The 18,833-nt window shown below is 43.8% G+C and overlaps 1 protein-coding gene across 3 annotated transcripts in view; it reads right to left on the bottom strand.

The window, feature by feature from the left end:
• The window catches only part of LOC147013357 (ras GTPase-activating protein nGAP-like), a 404,833-nt gene that overhangs the window by 151,084 nt on the left and 234,916 nt on the right, over positions 1-18,833 (bottom strand). For all 3 annotated transcript variants that reach the window (XM_085855118.1, XM_085855117.1, XM_085855120.1), the window contains exon 4: positions 5,535-5,653. In XM_085855118.1, the coding sequence (XP_085711244.1) occupies positions 5,535-5,653 (119 nt within the window). The remainder of the gene's footprint in view (positions 1-5,534; positions 5,654-18,833) is intronic.

Here is an 18,833-nt window from a genome sequence, read left to right as displayed (position 1 = left end):
TGAAGATGTGGAAGAAGGTTCCCCCTCACCCACTCACACTACCCCAAAAAGGTACGGTGTTAAGTCACCTCCATCGCTTTGACTTTGCTTCTCAAAACATGGCCCAATAAACACAGCCTGGTGGTACGGCTCCACGAACAATCCTTGAGGCACACAAACCAACAGCTCCAGGTTCCCCAATTTGATTGTTCATCATTTACAAGCTATTAGGGTAGATCACGGATGTGAAACACCCACGGTTGAACACGGAGACAAAATGTGGAAGGAAATGCTCAATGAGATATTTGAGAAGGTGCAAACAGAAGAGGTATTGATGGTATATGCCAGCGTTATTGGTAGATAGCAAACCGGAATTCCGCATAGCGTTTCCATCAACAAAGCTGCATTCACACTTTTCAGTTCATTAAATTCCTTTGTTCATCAACTATACTTTATAAGGATAAACCATAAAAATATAAATGACCGTTTTTACAGCCATTTTTCCCTGCTGTGCAGGGGTTAGGCTTTTTCTTGAGGCAATGTTTTATGGCCGGATGCCCTTCCTGACGCCAACCCTGGTCGCCTCTTACGACACACAGGGATATGGTATACCTATTCTAACCGGGGCATACACCGGGACCAGTACACTGGTACTCACTTCGCCGACCTCAGATGGATGACAGGCTGAGTCAACCCCCTGGTGTTAATTCAGCAGCCAACGGGTCTTGAACTTAGGACCCTGGGATCCCAAGCCGCCACCCTAACCACTAAGCCAACACCAGGCTATTATAAGGATAAACCATGATAAAGACAAATCATTTGAAAACTGAACAACGATGCAACCAAATTGTAACGATAATTTGTTTGCTCAAACTCTGGTTCTTTCGTTGCATTGAGAATCGTTCATTGCCTGGTGTTAAAGGAGAAGCACAAGGCATGTTGCCTTCACATCACAGGCATGTCTGTGTCCCGTGTTGGTTTCTTTTTTTCAACCGCCTCTCCGGTCTAGCTCCCTCAGCCCTCTCTCAGCCCTCTGATCCTCCCCAAATAATGCAGAATGCACCTGTTCGTCCAGTAACCCCCTCCTGTTTGAGCTCACAAAACCCAGGCTTATTGCACACCTCATATCATTTGTTCCCTTTTTCTCACGTTTGTGGAAGCACTTTCCCGAGGGAGATCAATCGCACTCTTCTATCCAGGACTTTAAGCAGACGGTACATCACGATCTCATATCACCCCCACCCATGATCTTTTCTACCCCCATTAATCCCACCTAACCAAAAACCTTATATTTGGAGGTAACTGTTTCCTCCCCTCCTCCTTCCCTCGCTTGTTTTCTCGAACTGTGGCCCCACTGCCAGGACATTGATGTTATTTACACTCTGCCACGAAGCCTAGATCTTGCGCAAGAAAATTCTCAAACCGTTCGTTTTCAGTGCAGATTTGGTTGCCAAATTAACTCATGTGGTTTTTAATTAAATGTGGGAATAACGTTCAAATTTTCAATATAATTTGGACTCGAGGGACGACACCTGTAAACTTGGGCATATCTCAACACGCAAGGAAAAAAAAAAAGAGAAGAGGATGGTCGAACCAAGTGTGTGAAGTTCGATAGAACGAAAGGTTCGTAGGTTTTGTTCCAAACTTGAGAAGGTATCCACAGAAACTCATGGCTCAAGCCTTATATGTCAATGCTTTTCCTTGTTCCCCTCCAAAAACAATTGTACTATATTATGCAAAAGTAGAATTGGAGGATAATACCTTTGCAGCATCAGCAGTTGATTAACCTGTTTGACTCCTAGCATGTGGTGAATTGTTCATTTATCCCACAGAGTGAACCTGTTCATCGGCAATACAACCACAGTCTGGAGATCAGACCATCATTAAGTACTGCTGATGCTGATTCATTGTTTTTTTTTTTTGTAGTTTTTTTTGGGGGGGGTGGGAGGGGGGGAGCTCCATTACAATAATAATGGAGTTTTTCACAAAGTCGCAGATGTTGACATTTATATTCATGTTCATTTAGAGGTCTCAATACAACAGCACTGATAAAATTCAGATTTGTGTTACAAATGAGCTGTTCAGTTTTCCAACGAGCTGTTCAGTATTCCAACGAGTATCAACACTGCAGGTTTCAATAATCTCCAGTTTTCTGCGTGAAACCATGTTCCATATATATGAGATGCTGACATTGTTGGGGGAAAATGATAAATCTTCCTTATATAAAAGAAATGTTGCTTCCGGTGCAACATTGAAACATTGTTACCACACTTCATAGATTCATAGCTTTGGGTGTGGCCATCACCATTATCATCAATGTATCATACTGTTCTTTACAGAGCATCAGTAAGCCAAAGCAGCCTCTTAGTATGGGTTACACTGGGTGGTTAGGTGATGCTCGGTGGTTGGGTTATGCTGGTTGGTATAGTTAAGCTGGGTGGTTTGGATACGCTGAGGGGTTTGGGTTATGCTGGATGGTTGTGCTATGATGGGTGGTTGTGCTACGATGGGTGGTATAGTTACGCTAGGTGGTTTGCCTTTGCCTTCCAAACAGTCAGTCAGGGCAGTAACTTGTAACTTTTTGAGGGTTCCAGTGATAACTCGCATGGATATTTACCGTCCACCGAAGATCTGTGCTTGCAGACGAGTGTTCCGGCTTAACGTCCATTTGAGGGACGGCACATCCGTCGATGTGTCCCCTGCATGTGAAACACCAGGATGACAGTTTATAGCTCGGTCGGAACTCGAAACCAGGCTGGACAGCTCAAAGGTGAGTGTACATATCACTCAGCTTTCTCCTCACAAGTGTGACAAGATGTTCAAAAAACTGACATTGCTCAAAAAATGGATCACCTCCAATAAGTGGTTGTTTAAATGTACGAAAGGAAACTAATATAACGATGTAAGAAACATTTATTCTGATTGTTCCAACCAGTTATTCCGATTTATAACAGCCATTTAAAATCAGTTCCATCAGATCGGCCATAAAATGGGTGACCATAAAATAGCAGCGGCAATGCTTTTGCCTCTCCAGTTGAGCTTTTGCCAAAATAGGTTCAGGGTAACCAAACCGATTGAAGCAGAGGATTATAAAACATTTAAAATGCTTCCCTGAGCAGCATTCCATTCCCATCAAAAACGCTGAAGAATTATCTATCGCAGCACAGCTGAAACAATGTTGTTTCCCGACAACAGACGAAGCAAAATGCAGACGCATTAACAAGGGAAGAGAAACTGTGGGAAACGTGATAAAGATGAACCGTATTACACCTGCATAATCAGAACCCACTCCATCGCCGAAGCTGCATTGAGGGAATTAATCTCAGAATTAATTAGCGTATCAAATGCAACAAAGACCGTGGAAAAGCCCATGCATTTATTCCCAATCCGTAATGCCGTTACACATTTCCGTGGCTTTCCGTAGGAGCAGACGAGACATGGCCTCATTAAAAGACACAAAACAAGAGAATTATATCAGTGTATACAAACTCTGGGAGTTCTTGGAAGTAAATTAGATTCCAGATATCTTTTGTTCTTTGTTTGCTTTTTTTCTTTTTTCTTTTTTAACCTCCGAGCTTTCTTTAAAATGCGACCCTTGCTCCAGCAACTTTCTATCGCAGCGCAGTATGTTTGCACAGGCCGTTGTAGTTGTTCGAAATTTTGCGCAAGGTCCGTGTTATGGATGCAAGATGTGTGACATACGCTTGCGTCGAGGATGGAGGTAGGCTTTTAAACTTCACTCAATCAGAGATCAGTTGCTCATTTTGTCCTATTCCTGTCTGCAACTGCAATTGTACATCGGTCACCAAAGAAAGCTGCCCGAAAGTGACGCTGCCTCGAAGCACAAGGTTAATTTCACCCCCCAATGGAAGAGCGTGATGGATGCAACCATGAAGCTCCAAAAGGGACCTCGATGTGCACGAAAAAATTATTCCTCACTGAGTGAGCGCATCTTTAACTAGTACGGCATGACGGAATGCACACCTCCGCCAGGCTGAACAGTTTACATTTTGTGTCCCACTGATAGGCCGGATCGGTGTCCGCACCCGAACCAAAATCTTGGCTTGTTCTTGTCATCCACTCAACTCATCCTCCAAGTTTCGTCATAATCCGTCCATAACCTTCTGAGATATTATGCTCACAGTCAGACAGACAGAAAGACAAACAAACTGGGGCAAAAACATAACCTCCATCCACCTTCGGCGGCGGAGGTAATAAGATAATCACTTAACCTTCTCGCCAATGTATTGTGCAATATGGAGGTGACGAGAGAGAGAGAGAGAGAGAGAGAGAGAGAGAGAGAGAGAGAGAGAGAGAGAGAGAGAGAGAGAGAGAGAGAGAGAGAGAGAGAGAGAGAGAGAGAGAGAGAGAGAGAGAGAGAGAGAGAGAGAGAGAGAGAGAGAGAGAGAGAGAGAGAGAGAGAGAGAGAGAGAGAGAGAGAGAGAGAGAGAGAGAGAGAGAGAGAGAGAGAGAGAGAGAGAGAGAGAGAGAGAGAGAGAGAGAGAGAGAGAGAGAGAGAGAGAGAGAGAGAGAGAGAGAGAGAGAGAGAGAGAGAGAGAGAGAGAGAGAGAGAGAGAGAGAGAGAGAGAGAGAGAGAGAGAGAGAGAGAGAGAGAGAGAGAGAGAGAGAGAGAGAGAGAGAGAGAGAGAGAGAGAGAGAGAGAGAGAGAGAGAGAGAGAGAGAGAGAGAGAGAGAGAGAGAGAGAGAGAGAGAGAGAGAGGGAGAGAGAGAGAGAGAGAGAGAGAGAGAGAGAGAGAGAGAGAGAGAGAGAGAGAGAGAGAGAGAGAGAGAGAGAGAGATTCTGGAGGAAGTGTCATCACCACAATTAATCTTTCTTTGTGAGGGAGAGGGGAGGTTCGTGGGAAAGGAGTTACTCTGCAAAATGTAACCCTGGTGCACATGAGGGGATAACGGTGAATCAAGATAAATACAGTTCAGTACTGTACTACAAATTCCGACCAAACTCTTGGTGAAAAATTCTGCAGAAAATTCCCCCCTTCACATTTTCACGGATCAATACCAACTCAAAGTACCACCTTTTTGTATTTTCCAAAGCACGTGCTTGGAATCAAACTCGACCAAAAACGTCTGTTAGAAACCCAGACACGTGAGATGTTTTCATAAAATGATGATGCAGTTTGGTGAGTCTGCTCATTACTAATGAACCTATCATATTGGAATGGATCGTTCACCATGGGTGTGAGCCAGTGCAGCTGATGTAATTCAATGTGAGCTCATTATCTCAGTGGTACAGGTGACAGACCCATTAGGACCTTTGCCTTGGTCTGACACACCAAAAACCAGAAACTGCACTAATTCCAAATCCTGCGGAAATCCATCAAGGATGGTCTTATTGTTTTGATATTGAGCTCATCGTCTTTCTCGATGATAATTTCCCTTCCTTGATCTTCACTCTTATTCATCTTTTGTTCCTGTACCGATTCTTGCAATCCTCATGCTGCTATCTTCTACAACTCGTTTCTCCTCTGCAACCAACCGCCAATCCCCATGCCGGCACTCTTCTTGCATGACAATCTTTCACCGCACAACGGTACCTGTCATTGTGTGGACTCCGGAGTATGGGCAATAGTTGGCGAAAGCTTGTGTTGCGATCCAGCTTGGGCTGACTTTTGGTACGCTTGATGGAACCTTTCAGACGCTTGCTCAAAAAACCCTGCATTTGGGAGAGGAAGGACAATGGAGAGAAAGAAAAGGAGAAAAGATAACATGAGAAAGATGAGAAGCTTGCCAGGTTTTTGTCATGCTTCCTCGAGAGCCGCATACCATCAACCGGGGCTACTTTGAACATTACTGTGGGATAATGGGATTATGGGAGTGTGCACTGAACCAACGTGTTTACAAATTTAAACTTGACAATGTATCTTGAACATTACAAAGAATAAAAAGTATTAAAAAGCATTCTCTATGTGACAGAGGATTGCATGAAAAATTTGTTCAAAGTAGCTCTGCCAATCAAAGGAGCACCAGTTGATGATAGCTTCAATGAATGGGTGTGTGGTCACAGGTCTAGTGACAAACAAACAGGTTCTCCTCAACAACAAACATTCAACCCAGATCTCACATTCATCTGAAAATGCAGGAATTTGTCATTTGCTCAGGATGTCAGTGATAACTCATCAAATCTTCACAAAAGGCAACAAAGAAACAATGCCGGCAGACGGATCCTTCGGCTTCACATCCTTCCGAGGGACGGTGCACACATCGATGCATCACCCTGCCTGCAAACACCAGTGTGACGGTTTATAGGTGGGTTGGGATTCAAACCTAGGCTCGACAGCTCAAAGACGATTGCACAAACCTCCAAGCTATCTGACCAGCAATGGTACTAAACTGGCCAATGACCAGAAAGAACTTTTGAAATACAGAAGGTGAAGAGTTAAACTCATTATTGTGACGCACCTTGCATTGTCGGGGCAATGGCATGATGGGGGTAATAACTATGACAGAGTGGAGGTGCAAAAATATAAAGGAGACTTGAACACACAAAGCCAGAATTTTTTTCACCAAATTGAGAGAGAGAAAAAATAATAAAAAAAAAAAACTCGATGGAAACTTCAACAGAAACTTGTCTCTCTTTGTCGGTCTATGTGCGTTCATTGCTGTTTTGGAACTAATACACCTTTCGATTACATATACGTCATCTACATACTCATGGAACTATTGCGTTTCACACAATTAAAGAAACACGCGTGATGACGACGCATCTATCTCAGGATCCAGACCTCATGCAAAATGAACAGCGAAACGAGGAACATGGTTTATAAAGACCATAGCATAAACCATGACCTCACGGTGCGGTGCAGCACGAGAAGGTCATCGGCGATTACAAAAACATACATCATAAACCAGTCACGATCAACTGCCACAGGCTTAAGCCCCATTCAATGAGACGAGAGATGGAAAGAGGGTACACATGTAAATTGTGGGTGTGAAAATGACACAGCAACGGGGGAGACGGCAGCATGCGATGGCAGCGCTCAAGCACCATGCCAATGGGAGAGAAGCAGCATAGTTTCCATAGCAACAAGGCCTGGTCTGCTCTGTGCTTTGTGAGGTAGGCAAGCAATGGAGTAGTCTCACATGACAAGGTGAGGTGAGGCAGGTGTCACGGCGTTGAAAGTGCTAAATAAATAAGTAAATAAGCAAATAAACAAATAATAAATACGAATAAAAGCAATTAAACCATTCGTTTAACTTTCCTTTTCATGACCTCTAACTTCGGGACAGATACGAGCACGAGGAGTTCTTTGGTCGAGTAGTTAACGACGCAAGTTTATTTTTCTACTCACTGGTGTGGGTTTGATTCCTGTGGTTGCTCACCGTCACCATCCCACACTTGGCAAGAGTAGTGATTATTCTGAACGCTCCTCGACACGAATTGAGGGAGGTCTTCTTCTTGCGGTCGACTGAAATAGGTTGGTTTAAGGTTTTAAGGGGCGAGTGATTCAAACTGATTATTATTTTTATGTTTGCAGATTATTATAAACGAGCATAATCTTTCAAACCAAGATGTTAATTACAGTTTCCATAATCTTGACAATGTTTGATGCCCTCAGCTGCAATTGCAAGACTGCAGTGATAACGCTCATCAGTTGCTGAGCTTTGTGGAAATCGTCCACTCATGGTGCCTACCCAAGGGTGGCTAACTCACGGTCATATCAAATGGAATACTGTGGAAATAAAAACACATGTCTCGTGAAAGTATAAGAAGCCATAATATCAGAAGACTGATAGAAGAAGTCAACGTCACAAGTATTATGATATCATGCGGCATCGACTCACAAAAATGTTGGTACTCCGCAGAATCAATTTTAAAAAATTGAAAAAAATTCACCTGTCCATTGTTTAACGAGAGAGGACAACAATAAAACTCTGTAAATTTGCCTACGTGGTAAAAATTTACACTTTAACGACAACAAAATCTACTTGGAATCAGAACTAAATAATTGGACTATGACTCGACAAAGCAACAGCTGCAGTGCAGGCATAGCAGTAAGAGCCAATCAGGCGATTTGTCACAAGACAATGTCGAGTAACAAGACCGGCATGCATACGTCACAGTAGATCTCAAAATGAGCCACCAACATTAAAGTAGATCTGTGTGCGGACTGTCACTCGGCTCAGACCCTTCGGGGGCGGGCAGGGCGAACAAACGTTCAGAGCGGTTCTGGAGGAAGGTTTACTCTAGACCGTGGAATTAAGGACACGTACGGGAACACAAACGGTGTCAAATGGGGCACACGAGAAGAAATGGGTATTTCTTGGGATGTCATGCCCGTAAAGAAATCTGCAGATTGGTTTTCGGTGTTACAAGACTCACAAGGGTGCTCTTGATATGAAGCAAACTTTATCTCACTTAACGGCAGTGTATCTTCCGCTTTAATATCATCGCATTTGTTCTTGCACTACACATTCTCTCGTGAAATTGTCATTTGGTGTTAGTCCAGTCATCAGCTCTGAGAACGACAGAAGCAAGAGGCAAATCTGTTCCAGGTGTGATCATATCAAGGCCAATGGAATATGAATATCCATGATTTGGTCGTAAAACACAGACACTGGAATCGCTTTGCCATCACGCTGGCACTGCTTTGGGATGGAGGAGTGGAGGAACTGGGGGATACCTGGCGCTGCCCAGGGGGGGGGGGGGCAGAGAGGAGGTTGGCACTGGTGGCTGGGTAAGCTTCTACCAGCGGTGGTTATGGGATGTGTTGGACATTGTAACCTCATGGTAGTTACGTTTTGCATGTGGGCCGGCGGTAGCACTGCCTGACCCCACATCCCAATATACTCTTTACAGCCTTTGGTGATCTCAAAACAGACATCAAGGCCAACCAACACGTAGTAGCTTAAAACCTTGCCCAGATTCTGAAGTACCAATACCCAAAATTTGGGGCCTCAAGGTGCTTCGGTTCAGACGTGAAAAAACAATGTACAAACGCACAAAAAAACAATGTCGCTGTGTGTCTGTGTCTCTCTGTGTCTGTCTCTGTCTCGAAGAAAAATTAATAAGCATTAGAAAGGATGAAAACATGAATGTCGACGGTGTAAGGTCCTCAAGCCTTTGAAGGCAGCAGCCAAGCAACGTGTGCCCTGCCAACATCAATTGTAGATAATCTTCACAAAGGCCTTCAATTTTGAGCGCAAGTTTATTTATTCTTTTAAGTCTTGCAGCAGTCTCTGAATCGTGACATTAACAAGATTATTTACATTCTTCTTTCAAACCAACTGCAACCAGTCATAAGCCCACCACATGCTACATGTACAGTACTTGGGCTTTCACTTATCATTTGGTCTGTACCGTATCAACGAGGACATATTTGGCAGGGCGGTCCACTGTACGGCTGATATTTATGCTGAAGGCCCAGCTTGCAATGTGTGCATTGCAAAGCAATCCAAGGTTGTGGATTATCTCAGTCGATCAAGCCTTAATGCTCGAGACCAACGTGCTACCACAGTGCTGCACAAATAATTCACTGAGAGTAAAGGGAAGAATTTCTTATTTTTTAAAATCACATCAGATAATTTCTGTTTAGTGTTGAAACACTAACACAAGATAGTTCAAAGGCAATATTATGGTCCACGATTGAAGCTCAAAATCCCGAGAGGGGGTTGTCATGCCTTCAAAAACGATGAACTGCTATCCTTATACGGCGGCTCTCTTGGTACATACTACCCTATGCAGGGACATTAAACCGGATCTCTTGTCCGATTGCACCTACTTCCGGACATTCAAATAATCTTAAGGAAAGCTGTGGAATGCCACATACCTAGGGGAGAAGCCTTTGTCCTAACGGTCAAGTGCTTTACTTTCACTGGATGTCCATGGGTTAAGCAAAAGGAGACGAGGCGAGGCTGCTATTATAATGAACAACATGCTGTGTTGTCGAGTATGAATAATACACACAAATACAAAATGGGCCACAATAAACACATCACCCTTTAGATATATCTGAAATTAATATAATAGCATCGCAAGCCCCCAAAAAGATAGCACAACCTAGAATTTAAAGAACATATAAAGATAGGCCCTAAATTATGGACGAAAAAAAAAATGACCATCAAGATTAAGGTTATCAAACCATCGTACATTTGCCTTCAAAATTTTTGCACTTGTATTGCATGCCAAAGAAATAATAACCCAGGCCACATCAGTGTGGCTGCAATGCAATCGAGCATTTATAAACGTACAGAAGGATATTGCAACTGATCGATTAATTTAATAATTAAAGATGGGGTGGTTGGGCGGACAGGCGAGTGGGTGAAAATTGCCCTTTTGAAGTAAGCCTGATAGTTTAAATATCCACCAATATAGCTGCATCGCCCTTCACGATACAAGGTGATATGAACTTTTCATGCATGATAAAATGGTACGCAATTGAAAATGGCAGGTAGCTTGCAACAGCAGGGATCGTGTGCCCAATGATCGTTTGACATTCAGAGCTGACTTTAAAACCTTTGCTTTGTTGCCAAAAGGAACAGATTGGGGAAAGTGAACAAGCCGCAGCAATGGAGAATTGCACAAAAGAGCAGTATGAAAGTGTCACATGCGTTTTGGACAATTGAATAAAGGTGCAACAAAAGGGGATTAAAGTTGTAATTGAAAGAAAACACAAAAGCAAGCACACGCACGCACACGCGCACGCGCACGCGCACACACACACACACACACACACACACACACACACACACACACACACACACACACACACACACACACACACACACACACACACACACACACACACACACACACACTGATGCCTCCTATTCATTTTCTCCAAAACAGGTAAAGATATTTTAATGAAACAAAGACAGATACTAACATCTATATAATATTATGCTTGTTCATCCATCTGTCTGTAACATTCCTGTCCACTCATTGGTTAGACCGCTGGCCTGACTCCACCCACAAATGTCCCCTGTAACATCATATGGCCAATATGTTGTTGCTACGCTAAGCCAAAGAGATCTTTGGAGCTGTCACATTCACAATCGCCATGCCCTCCCTACAAGTTTTCCCATCAGTGTAAATGATCAAAGCGACAGTTAAAAGCATCGAGCGGATAGGCGCCAGGTGCAGAGTGCTTTCCGTGAAGATGATAATCATCCCGAACCAAATCTGTCCTTCATAACTAAAGCCGTTTGCAATCAGGGCAACTCGGATCACTCATAGACCAAGTGACTTCATGTGCATATTAAATAAGTACATGGGCAGGGAGAACAAAGGGCACGAAAGCATTAATTTACACAATTTAGTCACAAATTTACACACCCTGGGTATGGCATGAACAGAAGTACTTAAAATTTTGAACGACGTTATATCAGACTTGCATGACTTAAAATCAACTACTGTGCCATAATGTGTTCACAAAGTTTCAGCAAAACGACGCAAATATACTCACCATAAATGAGTTACTTATGCATCAGAAAGAAGCACAAAGGCAATGGGGATGTTTTTGCATCAAAGCCAGGTTATTTTTTTTTATTTTCGGAGCGATCGAGGCAGCCGTCTGTTCCCTTCTAGACTGCCTAAATAACTATGTGCCATTCTCTCAAGCAAAGGCCTTTAGCACAGTGGTTCCCACGGGTCCTTGCTATTATTTCCAACTGTTTTGTCTTGAACGACTCGACCAAGGACCATAAAACCCATGTCATTATAAAGGTCTTCTTCCGCAGAGTTCTCAAGAAATTGTTGAACGAATCATGTCATTATTTACTTTTAACGGTGTGCATTCATGAATCAGAAAGAAGATAATTGCTTTGGGGTCGTTTAATGGCACAATCAGGCTGCTCATGATCACTTGAGAGTTGCAATTCCACAGGGTTTCCATATATCTCATGGGATTGTGAGTTGTACAGGTGACTGCGATGGGCCATGACGTGTAGGAGCCAATCCGTTGCTCTTTTCATCGCAGTTTCTGTGAAACCATTGATAGCATGATCAGGGAGTGGAGAAAGTTAAATATTCCACTGTTTCGATGAGGTCATGAAGAAATATGTCATGATTGATGTGGGAATACCCTTTTGCTTTTATGAATGAGAGGAGGGGGGAGGGAAGGTTAAAAAGTTGGGGTTGGGGTTTGGAGGAGAGGGGTGAGCAAAGATGGGATAGAGTCAGGAGGGGGAGGTTTAGTTTTTAGGGTGGGAGAGGTTGAGGACTTGGTGGGGAAGGTGGGGTTAAGGAGTTGCAGTGGGAGAAGGGGAGGGTTGAGGAGATGTGGTGAGGGTGGGGGCAGTGGGGAGGGGGTTTGAAGGCTTGGAGAGGGGAGGGAGTTGAAGGTTTGAAGCCTTAGGGTTGGTAGTCGGAGGTTGATGATTTGGGGGGTTGTAAGAGGAGGCAGCTGAAGAATTAATGTGCGGACTGCCCTTTGTTTCATCCGAATGTCTTTACCCGTTTTGGATAAAAAGAACAGGAGGAAAAAGAGGGTGAGTCAGAGGTCGACAATATACCTCGCCCTACCTCTTTATATTTTCCTCGAATTATTCTGTTGGTGCCATGTCTGATGTATAAATGAATAAGTAAGACAGCTTATGGGGGAAATGAGTGCTTCGGGTAAGATCTGTTCTTCAGTGCCTTTCTTGATGTTGATTATTGTTGGATGTGCTTCTAAATACGTACCTCATGATTGTTGAATTTTATGTGCCTGAAAGTACCTTTGCTTTGGGAAACGGTATTCCCTCCTGCCCGTTTTTGTCTCGTATCTTCCATTGGCTCGATTTAGTGTGTACAACTAAAAAGAAGGGACGTTTTATCTCGCTGGTTACTCATACCATTAGCCAATGCCGCACTCACGGTTCCACTCAGCCATACATAAATAGATGGGTGGGCGTTGAGGGTAGGTACCCCAATTGGCACCACCAAACCACTGGAAAGGTAACGGGTTTGTAAAAGAGTGAGAACCCTGCTTGGTTTGGCGGTCTCAATCGGCGTCCGTGGTTGCTTAACAACCCATTGGGCTGTGGACTTATCCACAGAAGAGTGGCCTGCAGGTTGGTGAGAGTCCAAGAAGTCCCCTTCGTGGTGAACCCCAAACCCCAAGTCCGTAATAATGTTACGAATCTGGAAGCCATTTGCACACAAACAGACAGCAGTCCCAAAGCTTAGTTATTTCAATAAGTATGTGTATAGTTAGATTCCTCCCTATGTTTGAAGGGAATTACATGTGTGCGCTGCAAAGTTTCTTTCCAGTTCGATTTTTGCAACACCCAACGCCAACAAATCAATCCTTCACTTCTTCGCACCATCGACGCCATTGCCCACGTGCGTACGACCACGGACGTGGGCAGAGGTTTCCTCACCTCAGAACACCGACTCCACTCCGCCCAGGAAAGGAGGGGTTCCCCCCTGTCCAATCACGGATGGCCAGCACATCACTCCACGAAGCCCTGTCCAATCAGGGCAAAGATTACCTCAGAGCTCTGACTCTGCCCCAGAAAGGCAGGGTTTTCTCCCTGTCCAATCAGAGGGGGACAGATATCACCCCACGAAACCCTATCCAATCAGGGCAAAGATTACCTCAGAGGTCCGATCACCCCACCCCACCCCACCCGGGGGAGGGATAAGAATTGCCAGGCTCCCATTAGTGTTCGCTGGAGTTGGGTTGGAATTGTCGGAGAAGAAAGGGATCGCCATTGCTCTTGGGGTGCGTCGTTGGTGGTCGTCGTTGCCGTGTCTCAAGCTGGTCCTCTGACTATTCCACAGCCGTCGACTTCCATCTCTCATTTTGTCGCGCAATAACACGGAGTCCGTGCCGGGAATCTCCGCTGGCCATCTGTGAGGAGCGACCCTGGCCCCCGCCTGGACCCCACAATACCGTGTCTGGGCTCACCGATGAACCTGAGTCTCACACCTGCAGTCACGGGCCAAACCGCATGAGGTGGCCAGGTACCGACCAAACTCTGACCTCCAGCCTGTCTATTCCCTTGGCTGGGAGGGTCGAAATAGAGATAATCCGGGTCCATTTTCTTTTGCTGTGTGTGTCTGTGGTGGCGCCATCCTATAAGTAGAAATTGTACAAGTGTTGATTGCTCATTGTACATTGTCTGCATATTCGTGATAACTCTGCTCTGTGTCTCCCTCCCTATGAAAATAAACCCCTGTTAAATGTACCAGATCGTTACCTGTCGTTTCTATTATTGACCTAGCATGGTTCGTGCTTGAGAATTCGGAAGGCCGATTGTGCCGTAAGTTGTCATTTGGTCCGGCGCGGCTTTGGTAATTTCCGCTTGGTTATGCCAGATCCAAGTCGGTAACAGCGACTCTGTTCGGACAAAGCCGGCCGAGGGTGTGGCTTCCCCAGTAGTTAGATGGCGTGAGTACTTAGGTAAATTGGAATAGACAAGTGGACCCCACCTCACGCCGTCGAAACATTGGCTTCCACGGTCCTTTAAGCGACCCGTTGACTCCGGAGTTATCCGGGGTGACGACCTTTCAATTCTGGTGTTCGGTGGGAGATGGCCCAACTGCTCCATCTAGTGGTCGTCCTCGCCGCCGAACCCAGCACCGCAACAATTATATATATATATATATATATATATATATATATATATATATATATATATATATATATATATATATATATATTCTTGAGAAAATGCCAGGGGCATAGAAAAGACCCCTTTATATTGTATGTGCCATGTGGCACACTATAGAGAAGGGACATTCCATGGCTTGTGGAAAATGCCAAACAATCAAAAAGAAGGGACATTCCATGGCTTGTAGAAAATGCCAGACAATAGAAAAAACGCACACGAGATTTTTTTTTGAATGTGCCATATTTTCTATTGTTTGGCATTTTCTACAAGCTATGCAATGTCTCTTCTTTTCTATAGTTTGCCACGTGGCACATACCATATAAAGGGGCCTTTCGATGCCCCTGGCATTTGTCTCAAGAATAAATTACAAACAGTACATAAAAAATGCAAAGCACCGCAATTATCCAAAAATGCAATGAACTGTCTCACCCACTTTTGTTTTGGGAAATATTTTCCTACTCAAAACAACAAAAATGTAAACACAAAAACCTACACTACATTTTTTAAACAGGCCTTTTGCTGCACCTGACTGAAAGACTGTCACTCTATCTTTGTGGTGATAGATGACATAGGTTTTGGTAACGGTGGAAATTACACATCATCATAAACATCTGGCAGACATTGATCAACTAGTTTTGAATTGGCCTTATTTCTGTACTGACCAGACAAAATTTTTTTCACAATAACCCAAAGCATCCATTTCCAAAATTTTGACCATTTTAGTTGCGGCCGTTGTTTTTATTTTTTCAAAACCTTCTTTATGAAATGCTTCACGTAATTAGGCAATATGCTGTGGTGTATATCACTGGTTCTCATAGACCACAAGGACTGCAAAGGAAGTATCGTGTTATTTATTAATCTTTTCCCTCGAACCTGAATGAATTTTTTTTTTCACTTTTATGTCACTGAATTATTTATAAGTAAGTTATAGAAGCACATACACTAATAGGCTCATGCAAATAAAAATATATATACAACATAGTTATAAAACAACAACAATAATGCCAAGTTTCCAAGATCCCAAGAAGTGCAAAGGAAGGGGTGTGTTAGTTATTGATTAAGCTTTCCCTCGAACCCAAATGAAATCTTTTTTGCAGTTATGCCACAGAATTATTTGTCACGAAATTATAGGACTATACAAAGAGACTCATGCAAAGAATGTAAAGAAAAAAAATTATATAACATAGTTAAAAAAACAACAACCTTGCCAGGTCTCCAAGAACTCTGCACTGCATCTGAGGGTATTTTATAATTATATATACATATGAAAGCGATACCACAGTATGAACTAGAGGGGGAGCACTCGGTAGAGAGCAAAACCTCTGCCGCCAATACTGCTAGGTCACTTAAGTGAACCTGATATCCTATTCATTCAATTTGACATCAACAGTGTTCACAGAGTTATAGTTTGCAACTTTCCCTTTTACTTTTAACTTTTACATACTCAATTCATTCATACTCTCTACTCAATTCATACTCCACAAACTCAATTCATTCTCTAAAAAAAAATTGTTGGAGAAAAAAAAAACAGACAAAATTTTCTGTTATATTTTCTCTAACAATTTTTTTTTGGGGGGGGGGTTGGCAATCACTTAAAACATGTAGAAATGCAAAAACAAAAATTCAAATATTTTTTCAAAATAGCGGCATAGCGGCCATATTGGACTTTGGACCAAGTCCAAAATCTAATGGCATGATCATTGGACCATACATAACCCCCCCACCAAGTTTCGTCGAAATCCGTCGAGGAGTTTTTCTGTAATACTGTTCACAAACAAACAAACAAACAAACAGACAGGGGTGAAAACAGTAACCTCCGTCCATCTTCGATGGCGGAGGTTAACTAATTCCCTTTCCCAGAATAAGATACATCTTCAATTTGTATGTGGAATAGACTTTCAGTTCTCGCCCGTTGTTTGGGGGGATGAGGGAAGGAAATGATATTTAGTTAAGCATGTTTCATTCCCTGAGTAATGTCCCTGGTCCCCCAAGTCTCGACTCTCCAACTTTTGTCTTTTAGTCTAGCAATCCATCTTTCAATCTCTCTTTAATCCATCCGGCCTCCATCTTTCAACGCTTCTTTAACTCCAGCTACCCATGCATTGCCATCCACCATCCCCCCCCACCATTCACCCCCCGCACCATCCACCATCCCCCCCACACCATCCACCATCCCCTCCGCAACATCCACCATCCCCCACACCATCAACTCCCCCTCCCACACACCATCCAACCCCCTCCCCACCATCAACTCCCCCTCCCACACACCATCCAACCCCCCTCCCACACACCATCCACACCCCCTAACATCCCCCCCACACACTATCCACCATCCAACCCCCCACACCATCCACCCCCCCCACCCAACACCCCCAACGTACCATCCACCATTCCCCCCACAGACACACTATCCACCACACCCACACACCATCCCCCACCACCCCCCACCATCCCCCCGCAACATCCACCATCCCCCCACACCATCAACTCCCCCGCTCCCACACACCATCCAACCCCTCCCCCACACCATCCACCATCCCTCCCACACCATCAACTCCCCTCCCACACACCATCCACACCCCCTAACATCCCCCCACACACTATCCACCATCCAACCCCCACACCATCCACACCCCCCCACCCAACACCCCCAACGTACCATCCACCATCCCCCCCACACACTATCCACCATCCAACCCCCACACCATCCACACCCCCCCCACACCATCAACCTTCCTCCCACCACCATCTGCCTTCCTCCCACACCATCCACCTCCCACCCCACACACTATCCACAATCCACCAACCCCCATCATCCACCACCCCCCACCCCCATGCACCATCCGCCTCCCACCCCCTCCCCACCATCCCCCCACACCATCCACCCCCTCCACACTTAGGTGCAATTTGTTTCAAAAGCAATTAATTAGACTTATTATCCGATGTATACTCCAAGTTTGAGTTAGTTTCAATATAATACTGTATAGCCTTTGAGATATGAGCGCCAACACATTTCGGACGGACGGCCGGACAGACACCAACGTGAACTGAGGGTTACAGCGAGGTGCCCGTGCAGGAGGGGGCTTGACAGCCAGTTCGTGAAGGACTTAGACAAATAAAATTACTGCAGCTCACCCCAGAAGTCAGATGGGTCATATTTCTGTAATGACACAATGGCGAAACTGCAAATGCCAAATCCATGAATGTCACCGGTGGAACCCCTCACATAATTTCCTCATTCTGCTTTAAACTCAATCACTCTATATTTTCATTCCAAACAGCATCATTCCAATCATAAACTAGAGGGGGAGCACTCAGGAGAGTGCAAAACCTCCGCCGCCAATACTGCTGGGTCACTCAAGTGAACCTTATATCTTATTCATTAAATATGATGTCAACAGTGCTGAGAGTTATAGTTCTTTTCTCCATTTTTTTTTGGGGGGGGGAGGGTTGGAAATCACTTAAAACATGTAAAAATGCAAAAAAAATTCGAAATTTTGTTGAAAAAAAAAGTTGCAAAAATTTTTTTTCTCTAACAATTTTTTTGGGGGGGGGGTTGGAAATCACTTAAAACATGTAGAAATGCAAAAAAAAAATTTCTTTTTTTTTGGGGGGGTAACAATTTTTTTGGGGGGTTGGAAATCACTTAAAACATGTAGAAATGCAGAAAAAAATTCTTTATTTTTTGGGGTGGGATAAAAAAATTGGGGAGGGGGTTGGAAATCACTTAAAACATGTAGAAATGCAAAAAAAAAATTTCTCTTTTTTTTTTTTGGGGGGGGGTTGGAAATCACTTAAAACATGTAGAAATGCAAAAAAATTCTCTTTTTTGGGGGGGGGGATAAAAAAAATTTGGGGGTTGGAAATCACTTAAAACATGTAGAAATGCAAAAAAATTCTCTTTTTTGGGGGGGGAGGTTGGAAATCACTTAAAACATGTAGAAATGCAAAAAAAAAAAAAAAAATTTTCTCTAACAATTTTTTTTTGGGAGGGGGGGACCAAGTCCAAAATTTAATGGCATGATCCTTGGACCATACCTAACCCCCCCCCCCCACCAAGTTTCGTCGAAATCCGTCGAGGAGTTTTTCCGTAATACTGTTCACAAACAAACAAACAAACAGAAAGGGGTGAAAACAGTAACCTCCATCCATCTTCGAAGATGGCGGAGGTTAATTAATACTACACTATTAACATAACAAAATACAAACACTCGTGAGGGAAACAAAGTAAGCTTCACCACTTATCTAAGGAGTTTTAAGGTGCAACTGACTTGGTCAATCAACAAGGCAAACACAAA

This window comes from Eptatretus burgeri, chromosome 14, assembly GCF_056783735.1.
Source record: "Eptatretus burgeri isolate ZD-2024b chromosome 14, Ebu_testis_v1, whole genome shotgun sequence".
Taxonomy (NCBI): domain Eukaryota; kingdom Metazoa; phylum Chordata; class Myxini; order Myxiniformes; family Myxinidae; genus Eptatretus; species Eptatretus burgeri.
Note: the sequence above shows the minus strand (reverse complement) of the source record. Positions and strands in the feature narration are given on the sequence as shown.